We start from the raw sequence: 15,218 nt of genomic DNA, 5'->3' as shown, positions 1-15,218 counted from the left end.
ACAATTTACATTCCTACGATCCGGCTAATAATTTAACGATCAACAAACGAATTATTTAAACTTTAATTAGTACTCTGCCGTCCTGCAAACAAGTATTTCACCGACGACCCGCCAAACATCGAGTTTTCAAGCGGAGCCTTCTAAAGGATCCCGGTGCGTACGTGTATACGGATTCCATTCTCTTACACGAACGCAGAAAAGAGTTCCTTCTACGGTGGATTAACCAAGGCGGGGGAGGAAGACGGAAGATGGAAGAAGGCAGAAATGGTGGACGACGCATAGCGTGGAGAAATAGCGGACGGCTGGGAGGAAAAGGGTGGGAGAGGGTGAGACGAGGCGAGGGTAAGGCACTAATGAGCAAATAAGGCGAAAAAAGGTGAAAATTCATTAGCAGTCAGCTAGCAATGGACGAAGGGGGAAGGGTTACCGAGAATCGGCGTAACTCTTTTCTCGGTAAAGGACTCGTGGCTCGACAAAGGGTTCTAAAAATAAATACATAATTAAACGTCGCGATAATTAACTTCTTTATGCCGGCAGAAATCGAGGCAATGCGTTTGTACGCGTCATTCTTGCATATGCACAGCTCTCTGTATGTATGTACGTGTGTATCGTTCGAAAGAATGATTTTACCGGCTTGGACGAGTCAGCCGTGCTAACGACAATGTAATGGCCTGATACTCGTATAACGACCACGATTATAAATACGATACTTAAATACGATTTATAAATACGAATTATAAACATGATTATCGTGTAATGAACGGTGATAATAAGAACGCGTCAATGACAAGTACATCAGGATTTAACGAGCACGAGAAATACGAGGCAACGAATCTGGCCGCTTAATCCGCGCACGGAATTTGCATTCGCCAATTTTCTATTCGCCTCGGTTTTCCGTTCGTTTTTCCAATGTTTCTTCCGTATCTAACGAAGTTATTAAGCCCCCTTCTTTGACAAAATCAAGCGGAAACAAAGTTAATGACGTTCGTACGTCGAGCATGCACCCAAGAGCTTGCATGTTCGAGTGTACGATAAATGTGTGTGTGTTGTTTCGGGGCCATCGTGTATGACAAATAATTACCAAGTGCTTAGAGAGCGTATGAAAATTTAATAGCCAATGGAGGTACTTAGCTCAACTATTATACGTTATAGTTTCTGATGTATATTTTGGAAATTTCGCTATATTAAATATTTTAAAGGCATCGTATAGAAAATATTTTCAATAAAAGAATATATTTTAATTTCCAAAATATTTTATAAATAGTATAAATGCAGTACCCATTGGTAGTCTAGCAAATCTAATAAATATTGAGTTGTCCTGAAAGTTCGTCGCGAAATTACAAAAAAAATTATTATTGTTAGCGATCAATAAATATTATTTTATAATACATGCAATATTCTGTTGGATGATTTTTTCTACCTAGCGTTACAACCCCTTTTTTCATACTTTTAGATAATAATTTCTTTTCCCAGTTTTATTTTATTTGCATACAACGTTCAACATTGCCTTATTGAAAACCAAAACATTTCTTGCAAAAATAATCAATCCTAGCCTATAATTCTTTTTAGTCTCCCGTATTAGTGAAAACCTAACTATACGCAATATTGAAATTCGTATTTAGCATTTTATTATTTAATAAAAATTCAACCAAACTCAAATCCTTCAAATCGAAGATATGCCAGCAATGAAAAACGTTACAAACATAATCTATTCTAATATCGCATCTACCTACCCCCGAATATAGTAACCAACTATAACGCTATTTCCGAGGGAAATCTCCAAAAACACGGAGCACGTTCCATTTTCTAGATCTCCGAATCCACGCGGACGAGCAACAAAATAATCGTATCCGGAATTTCGTTCGGCCCTTATTAAAACAATCCGGCCGAAGATCCCGGGGTGTGTAAATCGGTGTAGAATACAATTACGCGAGTGACCAGATACTGCCCTACCCCCGCCTGATCATCGAACGCGAGGGAAAATCCGTTCGATTTCGGCTGAAAGCCGCGCTGATCGACTCGGCCGCGGATCAGCCGACTCCACTCTAATTTAGACATTTTCGGCACCAACTCGGTATATTTGTTATATTTTCACTCGAATCATTATTACGCGACACCGCACGCGCAGCGTGTACCAAAGGGGATTACGGCTTAATCCGGTCCGCTATAAATTGGGCGGAATCGCATCCCTGTTCCGGCTTGTCCCTCTCTATTTCCCTTCGCTGCCTCTCCTCGTTTCTCCTTCGCGTTTACCTTCGCTGTTCAACAGCCACCCTCTGTACGACTGCCTTCTCCTCCCTCGTTTCCTGCCGCGTTTCTCTGTCGAATCGTTCGCTAGAGTTTCTCCTTTTTTCGTCACACAAAATCCTGCTCCCATCCGGCCGTTTTTCGAGAAAGGGTTGCGGAGGATGAACGAGGTCTCGGCCAACGACAACAACGACCACGACCACGACCACGACGTCGAGGATGTTGGACAGGAGACGAGAGGTTGAACCGTAGTAGTCTGGACGAGGAAGCATGACGAGGAACCGGATAAGGAAAAAAAAAAAGAAACCACGAAGGAAACAGGGACGTACGGAATCCAAGAATATCGTAAGGTCGAACAAGGCGGCCATAGGAATACGTACGGCGAGCAAAACGAGAGTCGAATCGCGGCAAAGAAATATCGTCGGTCAACGGAGAAAATCCGTATCCTGGCAGTAACGACCGGGATGGACGAACGGGACCGAGAGTCGGCAGCTAGAGAGCCAGAGAGAAAGAAATCATGGGGGACAAAGGGGGAGGGAAGGAAGAGTCCGAACGAAGAGAAAGAATAAGAGGGAAAGAAAGGCTTGAGCTTGGGTAAAAGAGAAAAGAGAGAGAGAGAGAGAGAGAGAGAGAGAGAGAGAGAGAGAGAGAGAGAGAGAGAGAGAGAGAGAGAGAGAGAGAGAGAGAGAGAGAGAGAGAGAGAGAGAGAGAGAGAGAGAGAGAGAGAGAGAGAAGGAAGAAAAGAGGAAAGGAACGAAGGGAAAGGGAAAGGTACCCTTAGCTGGTTTCCCTCAGGAGATTTTATAATGGCGTCCAGTTATTACCGCAGGACCTCGGGCCACGAACGCGATACGATTCTCCGACAAGGGACGAAGGCCGATTTAACAAGTGGTCAAATATACGGGCGCACGAGTGGTCTGAGCATCCTGGCCAGAAAAGCGGACCGACCTCGAAAGACCGATACAACGGTTGCCGATAATGATAACGATGATCGCGAAATGATAAAAAGAGATGGATATAGGTTTCTCTCGTCGTCGTTGTCGTCGTCGTCGTTTCGACGAACTAGGCGAAGTTCTAGACGAGCTCTTATCCTTACTTCGAACATGTGATGTATCTTATCTCTTTTGATAAATAATTTTCTATAGCTCTTTCGAACAACTCATTTGTCATAGATGATACTTTATATGATTAATTTAGTATACGAAAAAAGGTAGATGCAAAGGAAATGTATAAATACAAAAATATTTGCATGGTAATTCTACTAATGTAACAGAAAGTGAGAGGATACTTAATGTACTCAGGATTAGTATAAATGAGTGCTGTAATTACAAAATCAAGTTAACGCTGATTAACCGCGTGTATTACAAAGAAATCTAAATTATCCCATGTTTTCGAAGATTTTATTGCAGATCTATTATATTTCGTGATTTATGGACGAGGGTGTTACTTTTTAATGAGATTTAGCTGCGCGGTTCGTCATCGTCCAAATATCCCACGTAAAAGCTATGTAACGTAGTTTAATTACAAGACAGAATGACTACCGCAAAAACGATCTACAAGGATCGGGAGTGGTTTGAAAGTCTGGAAAATTAAAATATATAAGAGGACCGTGGTTTGATGCGTTAAATCGATAGGATATCATCGCGGTACGTCGCAGAGGAAGGATATTAATTATGAATTAATTAGACGAGACTGATATCGAGACCATTGAAAGGCACGGCGACTGAAAAACTCTTTATTCATAATTATACTGTTGGCAGTGTTAACGAAACAACAAACATATCGTATTACCAATTATGCTCCCGCATCGTGGCCCAGGATTTGTCGGGATAGAAGGGCGGGGGGAGGGGGGGGGCAGTGTAAAAAAAAGAACAAGCTTTGATTTCGTTCGAACGAAACCCGACAGTTTAATTGAACGTTTCCTTCTGACGCGTTTGTAATTACGAATTTGAGTGAATTATTCCATGCCGTGAACACGCGTTTCGTTGTGCTTTCTTTTTTTCCCCCCTCGGTTTTTCGGTTCTGCAGTGTAATTAAAATATCAACGATACGTGTAACAGGGGATACATATGTACAAAAATATTTCGTTAAACGTTTCCGATGTACGTGAGCAATATACAGACTGTATTTACCGGGGTTACATACGAAATGTAATTAAAAATCGTAATCAGTATCACAAACCTTATCAACTGGTCTCTCAAACCCGATGGTGAAAGTTTTAATAAAGCTGCGGAGACTCGAGTTCCATTTCACCGACAAATAATTCTGAAACAATACATTTTACTAATTTAATAAAATATAATATATGCAAATTTGCATAAACCGTTAAGAAATCAAACTATTTTCCGACAAATGTTCAACTTGTATCTAAATTAATACTTTCTAATTATTAGATTGTCTCATAGATAATGTATCTAATAATTAATCAACAGCGTATTTTCTTTCATTCCTACGATCGTTTGCCGATTTCTATTAAATTCTTCCTCTAATAAACCTATATGCGTACTATTAAATTTAAATTTAATACTAAATTTAATATTAAATTCGCATTCCTTCAAAAATGAGTAACCTCGATTGAATCGATCAATTCTGTATATCTCTAGAACTAAGATATTGTGTTACAATCTAAAAAGTGTAAATTTATTGAATATGACAATCCAAACATAAAATATATACATTTTACTTCCACGAATATTTCTCTAACAAATCTCCCTCAATTAACAACTACGTATGTATATCTATACGTTTCATCGTACAATTTTCAAGTGAATAGAACATATTCTCTATAACTACAATGTAACATAAACGTAAACGACAAAAGATTGACGAATGTTCGGAATGCCTTCCGGATGGCCGGCGTGCCAAAATTCCACGAATTTCGCGGGACTAATTTAGATCAGAGGGGACGTGAGTGTATGCACTCCACTCTGCGAATCATCATACTTTTCCCTGATATACGAGATGTCAATTTAATTGCAGAAAATACTTGGGGACGACACGTGAGCCACCCGTCGGCTAGTTTAAATTAGAGGAGCCTCAAAGACGCGCGTGGACTCGCGGAATTCGAACAACGAGACGGAGTGAACGAGTTCGCTTCTAGAGAAAGAAGCAGGTTTCAATTACCAGCCGAACTCTAAGCCCGACTCTGCTTGCCAGAACTTTCAACAACGAAACTCACTCAACACGCTGACTGACTTTGTCAAAACTCGTAAACGATTGCAAGAATAGAGTGAAATGATCAAAGTTCTTCCTTCTACTTATTTTGTTTATCTTGTTACGTTTCTGGTTACGCTGCTGACCGTACGTATGTACATACTAGGACTCGTATTCGTTGTATCTATTGAAAAGTTCTATCAAATGTTATTTTATTTGATTAAATAAATCGTCAGTCAAACTTTATTTAATTTCTCCTTTTTTTTTATTTTAAGTAGAAGAAGTGGAAATCGTTTAATTTGTATCCTAATACTTATCGAATGATAGTGTATGTTATATATTGTACTGTATATTTTGTAATATACAAAATGTTTCGATACTGTTGATACATTTTTTAATCCTGCTGCGTTCTATATGTAAGACAATTATGTATGTATATGTAAGATAATTAGGTACATAATTAGATGTTAACCATTTGTAAGAATTTGTTTTATATAAAATAACACGAGTATGCAATGTGAACATAAATATAAACATAAATTAATCGATAGGATTACTAGGCGGCCAGCGCAAGCCTCTCTTCGTTTTTTGACGACTAAGCCATTTAAGTTGTCGATAAATTAGTATTCGAAATGGTTATTGGTTATAAGAAATGATCGATGTGACTGATCATTGACTGATTGAAACATTGACTGATAATTTTTATGGAACATACGCAAAATGTTTTTCATCGTTTACAGTTTCGAAGAAAAGGACTCGACTAACGAATTCGTACTTGTAACTGCTCAACCTAGTTTCGAAACAGCCAGAGTTCAATATGGCTGAACGACTTTACATGTTCGGTACACAGAAAGTAATTATGGCGCCAGTAGGTATAGTATTAAAACGCGCTTCGTACATTTAATTTACTCCTTAGGCATTTTGATGTTAATTGAGAGCAAAAATAGAATGTTAGATTTTTTCTGAAATACAAATTCAGAACATCAAATTATACTAATAAACTGTATTAATTATACGAAAATTTAGATTTATTTCATATGTGTTTTGTTACGTTCTGGAAATGTCGTTGGAAAGAACATATATAGATACAACCAGTATTATACACAATTGGAACTTTTTCAAAATCAATCCAAAGAAAGTAACGAAATTAATTGTTACAATGAATATCTTGTGCTCAGATTTATTTCAAATGGAGAATTCAGTTTGTTAAATATTGTTAAATGTAATTACATTAATCCATCTTTACTCTCAGTGCCTTAATTAATGTTATATCTTTACCTCAATGTAATGAAATTTAATGAATGAACTCCTTTCGACGCTTCAAAATATCCACACAATTCTATGGAAGAACGACATGCTGAACTAATAGATTTTACGATAAAGACGAAAAACACTCGATAAGGACACGAAACGAACACGAGAATTAAGGGAACTTTTGTTCCATTTTACGCGAAATGATCAAAGAGACCTCGATATGTTTCACAGAACGCGACGATGTAACGATTCAACGATACGACGACATACGGTAAACTGAATCACATTTCGCACTACGCAATGACGACGATGATACGATCATAAAGTAAATAAACACAACGTTCTATTCACCGCACCAATACAAACCCGAGCACCTGATCGAACTTTCGCAGATTTACAACCGATTCAACATCGAAGTAAACATACTAAATGAATTATTTACGATATTATCTGACATCACGACGGGACGACTATCCTAGAAAAAATTACGCGGGAACTAGTCGTTAGACGCGCGATCGAAGCGCCACGCTCAGTCGATAAACGGAATTGAGATCCTTCGATTCTCGAATTGAGATATCTTACGATCGATATCGATTTTGTTTAACTTTCAGTTACGTATATGTTCGTATATCCTAAATGAAGAGAGTTACGTTTGAATTGAATAATGAGACGAAAGTCTCTGTTTATTTCTCACATAACTTTCATTAACAAGTTATTCAATATATTTGAAGAATATATGAATTTAGATTAATTTCTTATCATAATATGACTATTACAAACGTGTCTAATTTTCGGAATTATTGAAAACGAATTTCATGTTTAAAAGCATTCCCTTTCTCTTCAAAGATATTCTTACAGAATTGATAAATGCATATACACAAATATTATACAAGGAAATGATACGATGATAAAGATTTAAAGAATTGTTGGTTATTTTGATTTTATCGATAAATTTTGGAGAAAGCATTACAATATATACCGTACAGTGTGGATCTAACAACGTTCATGAAACATTTCATTTTATTAAGAATTTTTTAATTAGAATCTACAATGAATAAATTTTGCTTTGTAATTAATTTTCCTAGTAATTCAGGCAATTATCTCAGAAGATACTACGCTTTAGAAGATTATAAAATACAAATATACATTAATATAATATGATCGTGAATATAAATATTTCATATCTTAAACAAAGAGACGAAATTTTTCTCCGTTTATTTTTCATTATCTCTATAAATAAGCACTCCAAAAGTATATGAATTTAGATTAATTACGTTCCGGAATGGTAGAATCGAAAATCGAGCGACACAAAACGATTGAAAAAAAAAAATAGTACGACAGTCGAAGGACGCGGTACGGTAATTAACACAGAAGTAAGAAAATTAAAATGGAGGAAAGCAATTAACAAAGGAACACATACGGGCGTTGTAACACTGGTTACCGGTTGTAAAGTAAACTGGTAAACAACACCGGTTTAATTAAATGTTTCCTATAAAAACTGACGGAAAGTTTCGGAAAGTGGAAATTAACGAAGACGTCGTAAATATTTTATTTCGGGATAAAATCACCAGAAAAGACGAGCTTACTCTTCCTCTCCGTTTTCTCGTATTCTCTGTTCCTACGGCGTTCCGTGCGACGTTTCACGAACAAGAAATCATAATTTCCATTTGTCTTCGTTTTGTAAATACTTTGGATAGCCAAAGTCCCATCAAAAGTCTCTTCAACTTCTCTAATTACGCCGCCTCGCGAGCCAAGTAAACCGAGCTACGCAAATACTTCGTTATAACAGCGCTAAACACGCTCGTGTCCGTTGGAGATTTCGCTGCTCGAGAATCGAAGCCTCGCCGTAAGATACGCGATCGTCCGCTCGATTACTTAATCTCCTCTGACAAAAAAAGAAGCGTAACAGAAAAAAAAAGGAGAAGAAAAACCATTCACACGGTGAAATAAAAGAGAAGGGAAACGTGCACGAGCACGGATAGAGTCTAGTATCGAACCAATCCTACTCGCGGTAACTTTGCGCAAGTAATTGCAAGCGGTCGGCTATCTAGCTGACGTAAATTCCGCTTCAACTTTATTTACCGACGCGGCCATTTAATTAGAAAAACGGATGCCCGGCGAGAATGATCGGTCTTGCCCGTATATTTCACGAAATTTCCGCAGAAACTCGTGTATACTCGCGGCCGTGATCGCAAACACTAATTATTTTCGCCTTGCTTAGATCATAGTTATTAACTTCATGAACAATAAAATATATGTAATCAGGGGGACCAAACTTTTAAGAAAACGTTAGTCTTCTCGAGAAAGTCCGTTCGCGATCAGCATAAAAAATGACATTAATTCAGTAAGAGTTAAGTTAGGTTAACGTTATATTTGATTGGTAACCTTTTCCAATCAATTGATACTATCGAATTTTGTTTCTTAACATTATGGCTATGAAAGAAAATTCCAAGAATTCGCTTATTATCTTTCCCATTGTTATTTTTCCCATCTGAATCCTACAATTTTATGAAATTTATCACCCTCCCTTAATGTATTAACACACGAATATCTACAATTAATCTTTCTCCCTTCTTCAACCCCTTGTAAACGTTAACATAATCAACGTTCAAAATAACGGAACGATAAGAATAACAAGCGAATCAGTGATCGGAGAGGAACCGTTGTTCAGAGTCGAGAATGGAGGTTGCGAGAGAAAGAGCAGAAAAAAAGGGGGAGGCGAGGGTGGTCCGTTCCCCATTAGAGTGTCTCCGCAGGCGTTTAATCACCCAATTAAGAGGATTTTCACGTATGTTAATTAGTCGAAACACATGCAAGACGCGACGCGTCCCCTTCCTCTTTACTGTACCCCTGTGCGTTTCCCTCTCGAGGCTCCGGTGGTGCTTGAAGCTTGCTGGAACGGGAGCCTCGATTGCACTCGACGGCTAAAAAGAGATCAAAAGGAGGCTCCCATGTCGCAAGAAATATTCACGTACACGGTTTTGCACGGTAGCAAACGCGACACAAGGACACGTGTACCAGGGCCACCTACGCACACGCGCCTCTTCCGCGTGCCTCGGATGCGGAGGAACCGGTGAGAGAGATCGGCTCCCGGGAACGCACGACTCTAGAGACCCGAGACGCGTGTTAAACCGTCCTCATTAATCGGAACCCCTCTCTTCTCGCCCTGCACACCAGAGAAAACGCTGTGGTTAGGTCTCGTTGGGACGCACGCTCGTCAACCCTCGGTCGACAGACAGTCAGACAGACCCCGATGCTCATCGAGAACGGTAATGAATTTGCCGATTGAAAAGGGCGGAAGCTCTGCATCGATGAGGACGACGTACATTTTTTTTTTTTAATCCCCGTCAGAGCAGAGGTTTACCACGGTGACAGTCGGGCTGAGATTTTGGCAGGGGGTTAAAGATATTGGTGATTGAACAGACACTGTTTGACTGTTGGTGGGGATTCGTTTAATGGATAAGAATTATTATTAATAAAGAATTGTGGTTAAAAATTGAAGTTTTTGAGATGATCAGAGGAACAGTGGATAACCTGTTGCGATATGGGAGTAATATTACGACAGAGTTTAGGAGGTAGGTGTAGACAATCGATAAAGCGCGAGAATACAGAGAAAACGATGTTTATTCTACAATAGTACAGATTCCAGAGAATCTCGAGGAAAACCTAATATTATTTCCCTGTATAAGTAACTTAATTTTCAATTGCAACAACTTGGTTTAACTAAATCGGTTGAACACCTTGTGTTAACTTAACCAAGGCGAAAGATTTTTCGTTGTTTTGTATGAAACACGACGATGCAAAAAACGAAATATCATACACGTAGCGCGTCGGTTTGGTCGGCTAACGAAGGAAAATCGAAGAAGAGATGGTGGAAGAAACGACGTTGGCTATCTATTCAATTATCACCTTGGAACGGCCGCATACGTAGGAACAGGTAATTCCATTTCACGACTTCCGGCCATTCTCGGCTTTTGAGCGACGTGTCCTGTGACGTCAGCGGAACAAGAATCCCCCATTTTACGCGTGCACCGAACGAACGATCGTCGTGTTCGAACGATTCGTGGCTTCTTCGGTGAAATCGGAAAGGTTATCGCCCTCTAACGTGGTCGATTAACAAATGTTTGGCTGGAAATGCAGCCTTGGACGTGCGTCACATTGGAAAACGATAAATTTCGGGGTGGAGAACGATCTAAAAGCGGAGGGGTCCAGACAAGGAATAATTTATCGTTGGAATTTTAAAAAGGTTTAGGTAAATAAAACAAATGAATCGCCATCGAAGTCAAGTGGTTGGAAATATCTTTCGCGGCAACACTCGCTCGCCGTGAATTCGTTCCAATTTCCTCTCTCCCTCGAGCCCCTTTCCCCTTCATGTTTTCGTCTTTCTTCACTTTATATCGGTCGGTCTCGTTTGCTTGCTCGCGAATTGCACATTTCGAGGTAAGTCTCGAAGACAATGAAAATTTCAACGACCATTCATTTTCTGGTAATGAGTTCTTTGGTCGGTCTTTTAACTGTGCCAAATGACTTTAAAATCGTGCCGTCGGTTAATGGGCTCTGTTCGCTCACTGTACACGTTTTCAGTTTTTTTTCTCATTTCCACTCTCCTCTCTCTTATGCCCACTCCGTCTCTTTCTCCCGCAAAATATTAAACAATCACAAGTTTTCCGAGCTTTCGCTTTTCAAGTAGTCACGTAATTGGGCTTTTATGCATCGCCCCTTCTCCGGTTCCGCTCTTTTTTACACACGTATCGAAGAATGCAGGGGGTCGAGGGAAAATACTCGATGTCTCCGGCTGTTTTCATGAAAGGTTTAAAAGAAACAACCGGATACAATGAAAAGTGGCGGAGGAGGTTAATATTTGACCGTTAGAGTCGACGAAACCGCGACTAATCGCCATGGAAATGAATCCGTGTTTGCCAGAACGTACAAGTGTCAAAGAATAAAATTGCGCGAAATCTAGGCGAGTCTTTTCGCTACAATAAAAAAGAATTTATTTCTTTCTATATCTTTCTCATCAGGCAACCAGCTCTCTCAATTACGAACGACGTAAAAAAAATTCTAAGCAGAAGAAGAAAGCGTATGTTTCTTCGAGTTCTCAACGGAAGGCTAATTAAAATACAAGGAGGTAGTACGCGGAGAAGATTGACAGTAAAAATTGTTGCAACCACCGAGCCACGGAAATTACACGATCCTGTACGTTCTCATTACTCGAAGGAAAACACGTGGACAGGCAATAATGGCGCTCATAAAAACGATCGCGCGATAAAACAACGGACTAAGCAGGGGAACGATGCAACCATCGGATAATTTTCCAACGGGCTAGGCGCAAACGGAATAATCGATCGAAAGAGCGAAAGGACCGTCCGGATTATTATTTCTGCTGCTTTAAACGGATTGATAATGATCAGAAGTAATGCGAGCTTTAATTGGCTAATAGCGTGACGAAAATATAATAACCATCGTTGTATCGATTAAAACTGGCCGGGACAGACGTGAAATCTCCTACGACGAACACGGCCCCGTTCGCATGAACTAACAACGGAGTCGCAGTCGCAGCCAGGCGTCCGGAATTTCTGATGGTAATTCAGTCTAAATTCTGGAATCTACTCATCCATTCAGCGGGAACGTAATGGCGCAAATTTGCCTAATTTTCTACTTATTACCAGCTGCTTGTTACCGCATTTGTAATTCGTTGTTCGACGAAAATGAAATTAATAATCTTCTGAGCGCGCATCGCACCGTCTAAGTAACGCAGCGATGATTCCCCGTGATACGCGTTCGAAAGGTGTGTATTACGATCATGAGTTTGCTCCGTGTATACCGTTCTAGACGTATTATATACATTAAAATAATTTACGACGCAGTTATTTAAAATAAAGTTATCTCACTCAAACGTGTATGAAGATCGCGATAAAAAAACGTGATAAGTCACATTTCCTATTTTTTTCAATTTTATGAAGTTTTCATACTGTTGAAAATTTTAAAAATATTGTCACGAAGTAATCTTAGTCTCGTTGCTCGAGCTATTCTTTCTAACATTTCTTCATTTTTCAAAACATGTTCAAATATAATATTTCAATTTCGCCGTGTACCTTACCTTTGCAAGTAAAGTTATACAAACGTACAACTATTAAACGTGTAAAAAATTATACCAACTGTTAATTACTTCAATAATTTATTTACTTAATTAAGAAATTTCAAACAAACGAAGAAAATCAAAGACAGTGGAAAAAGTAATAAAACTTCAGTTTCTCTCGAATGTTTAGATGGCGAATGGGGCGTTTTAACCGAAGAGAGTAGAATTATAGGAGGAAAATTGGATAGGGATAAAAATCAGTGGTAAGGCAACATTATGCAACTTTTTCATCGATTTCTAAGAGAAATAAAATAAAAATAGAGAAACTTTCTGTTCTAATTTCCCGCTGGATGTGCGCAAGGACAGTCTTTGAGGCTGGCAATGGTCGCTCATCCCCGTATTCAAATTGTAAATTTATACTTGTAAATTTATGAGACGTTGGAAATGAACTATTGAGAGAAAAGGAAGGAGAGAGAGAGAGAGAGAGAGAGAGAGAGAGTAGCTGTAGTAGTAGTAATAGTAGCAGTAGTAGTAGCTATACATGTAACGAGTTAACTGTAATGCACCTATAGCGTGTGCTTGGTTTTATTCACGAAGGAATGGAAATCCACTTGTGTCACGGGGGCTGAAGTATGGCCCCTATCTGTTTTCTATGTATTCAACTAATGCTGTCGTAAAATATGAATAACTCGCGAGACAATACCGATAAAGGTTTGCGGAAAGTATAATAGTGCACGTACGTTCGCCGTAAAGGAAAAACGAACGAACGAACGAACGTCCATAGAGAATTACATCTATATTTGCTTATCGAGATAACGAGACTTTGTGCGGCCTCGTTCAAAGGATACAAAACGTTAAAAATAATAGGAAAAATAGAGAACCGTTAAAATACTTCGCGTGTATCGGGAAATGTTGGACGATTTATTAATGCTATTTCTTACTGTTTATTCTCGTTGTATGAAAATAATTTTCCACAAGTAACTTTATTTGTTCGTTTACTTATTCTTTGATAATGTAGTTGGATCCACACGTGAGATTGGTTTTGCGATTCTTCTTCCTTCCCCATCTTTATTTGCTTTTATCTTGTTTTTTACTTATTGTCAAATATCTACCATTCGTCGTGTGCCATTTTTTGACTTTCAGTTCACTTATCACCTATGACACAACCCCACGCTCACATATTAATGCTGTTGTAGTTTTTGAATCATTTGGATTTGAATCATTTGAATCAAACAATAAAGTGTTAGGTATCCTTCCATCCAAATTGAGGATCACAGATCATCTATAGAACTTGTTAATTGCCTCAAACGCTTGTTCGTTTCATTTTTGCGAAATCATTGGAATTCTCCAATTGGTGTACATTTAGATAAAATCGTGTTGCGGGGAAAGCCTGTCTGGGAAAATACTCTTTGTTTTGAGGTCATAACATCTACCGTGGGCGGACTTGTGCGCGTGTGCGTGCGTACGTGTAACCACACGGGGTAGATGCGTCGAGACAGATAAGGGGAGATACGGTTTGGTTTAAGGAAGCGGTTAATTACCAGAAGATAGAAGATTGCCGGTGGCACGGTCTTATGCTTCGAGTATAACCAAAAGAACTGATCCTCCGCTCTGCCGGTCGCAGAGGATGCTTTCGGGTAATAATCTTTCAGGCATTTCAGCCCATTAGCCATTAGTCGATAGGGTTAAAAAAGAAACGAATACAGAAAGATAGAAAAGCCATAGACATTCGATCGAGGTCTACTTTTATCGTGGTGATTGTTCGAACTCGTTTTTTTAATTGAGTAACATTTTAATCTTGTAGTTTATATGGATCTTCCGGTGATGGTTCAATAATTGAAACGTTGAAGAAACAAGAATTAATTAAAGACCTAGTAATAAAGTAATGTTGGATTTTTCTTGAAATAGAAAAGTACTTGTCACATATTTCGAAAGCGATAAATTTCAGGAGTATGAGAAAAATATGGACACGGTTTAGTATGAACCAATGAGCCGTATTGGTGTGACGTGAATAACGAAATTATCCTACAGCTATTTGAAGCTCCTCCCCTAAAAATTAGCGGCGTGTAACGCTAATCTAAATCTAATAGTATTTTTATACTGATAAAAAATTGCAAATGAAATAATGTTGCGTTAACGCAATTTTGGTCCTGAATAGGTTAAAAACATATCTATTCTTAATGTAAAAAAAAAAAACAACTAAACGAATCGAACGAACGCGTAGAAAAATCGATCCTACCAAAGATCAACAGCATATGTGTGTGTATGTATATGTGTGCGCACGCGTGTACACGTAGCGCGAATTCCAAGCGAGAAGTCCCAGTCGCGGGCCAGGTGCGGCATGGCTCGGTGCAATTTCTTTGAATCAAGCGAAAGCCAATTACAAGTTTAATTCGGAACTTTGCGCGGGCGATAATTAGCCGGTAAATTAAATTTACTTTCGTTTCAAAACAATCGCGGAAGTTTCACCGGGGCGACGCTCCGC

The 15,218-nt window shown here is 38.9% G+C and overlaps 1 protein-coding gene across 1 annotated transcript in view; it reads right to left on the bottom strand.

Moving 5' to 3' along the window:
- LOC105681001 overlaps positions 1–15,218 on the bottom strand; it is a 250,790-nt gene that overhangs the window by 92,354 nt on the left and 143,218 nt on the right. Inside the window, exon 5 of the mRNA XM_033321777.1 lies at positions 4,429–4,512. Coding sequence (XP_033177668.1) covers positions 4,429–4,512 — 84 coding nt within the window. The remainder of the gene's footprint in view (positions 1–4,428; positions 4,513–15,218) is intronic.

Source organism: Bombus impatiens, unplaced genomic scaffold, assembly GCF_000188095.3.
Source record: "Bombus impatiens unplaced genomic scaffold, BIMP_2.2 scf_0491, whole genome shotgun sequence".
In the NCBI taxonomy this organism is placed as follows: Eukaryota; Metazoa; Arthropoda; class Insecta; order Hymenoptera; family Apidae; genus Bombus; species Bombus impatiens.
The sequence above is the reverse complement of the archived record's forward strand: the minus strand, read 5'-3'. Positions and strand labels throughout refer to the sequence as shown.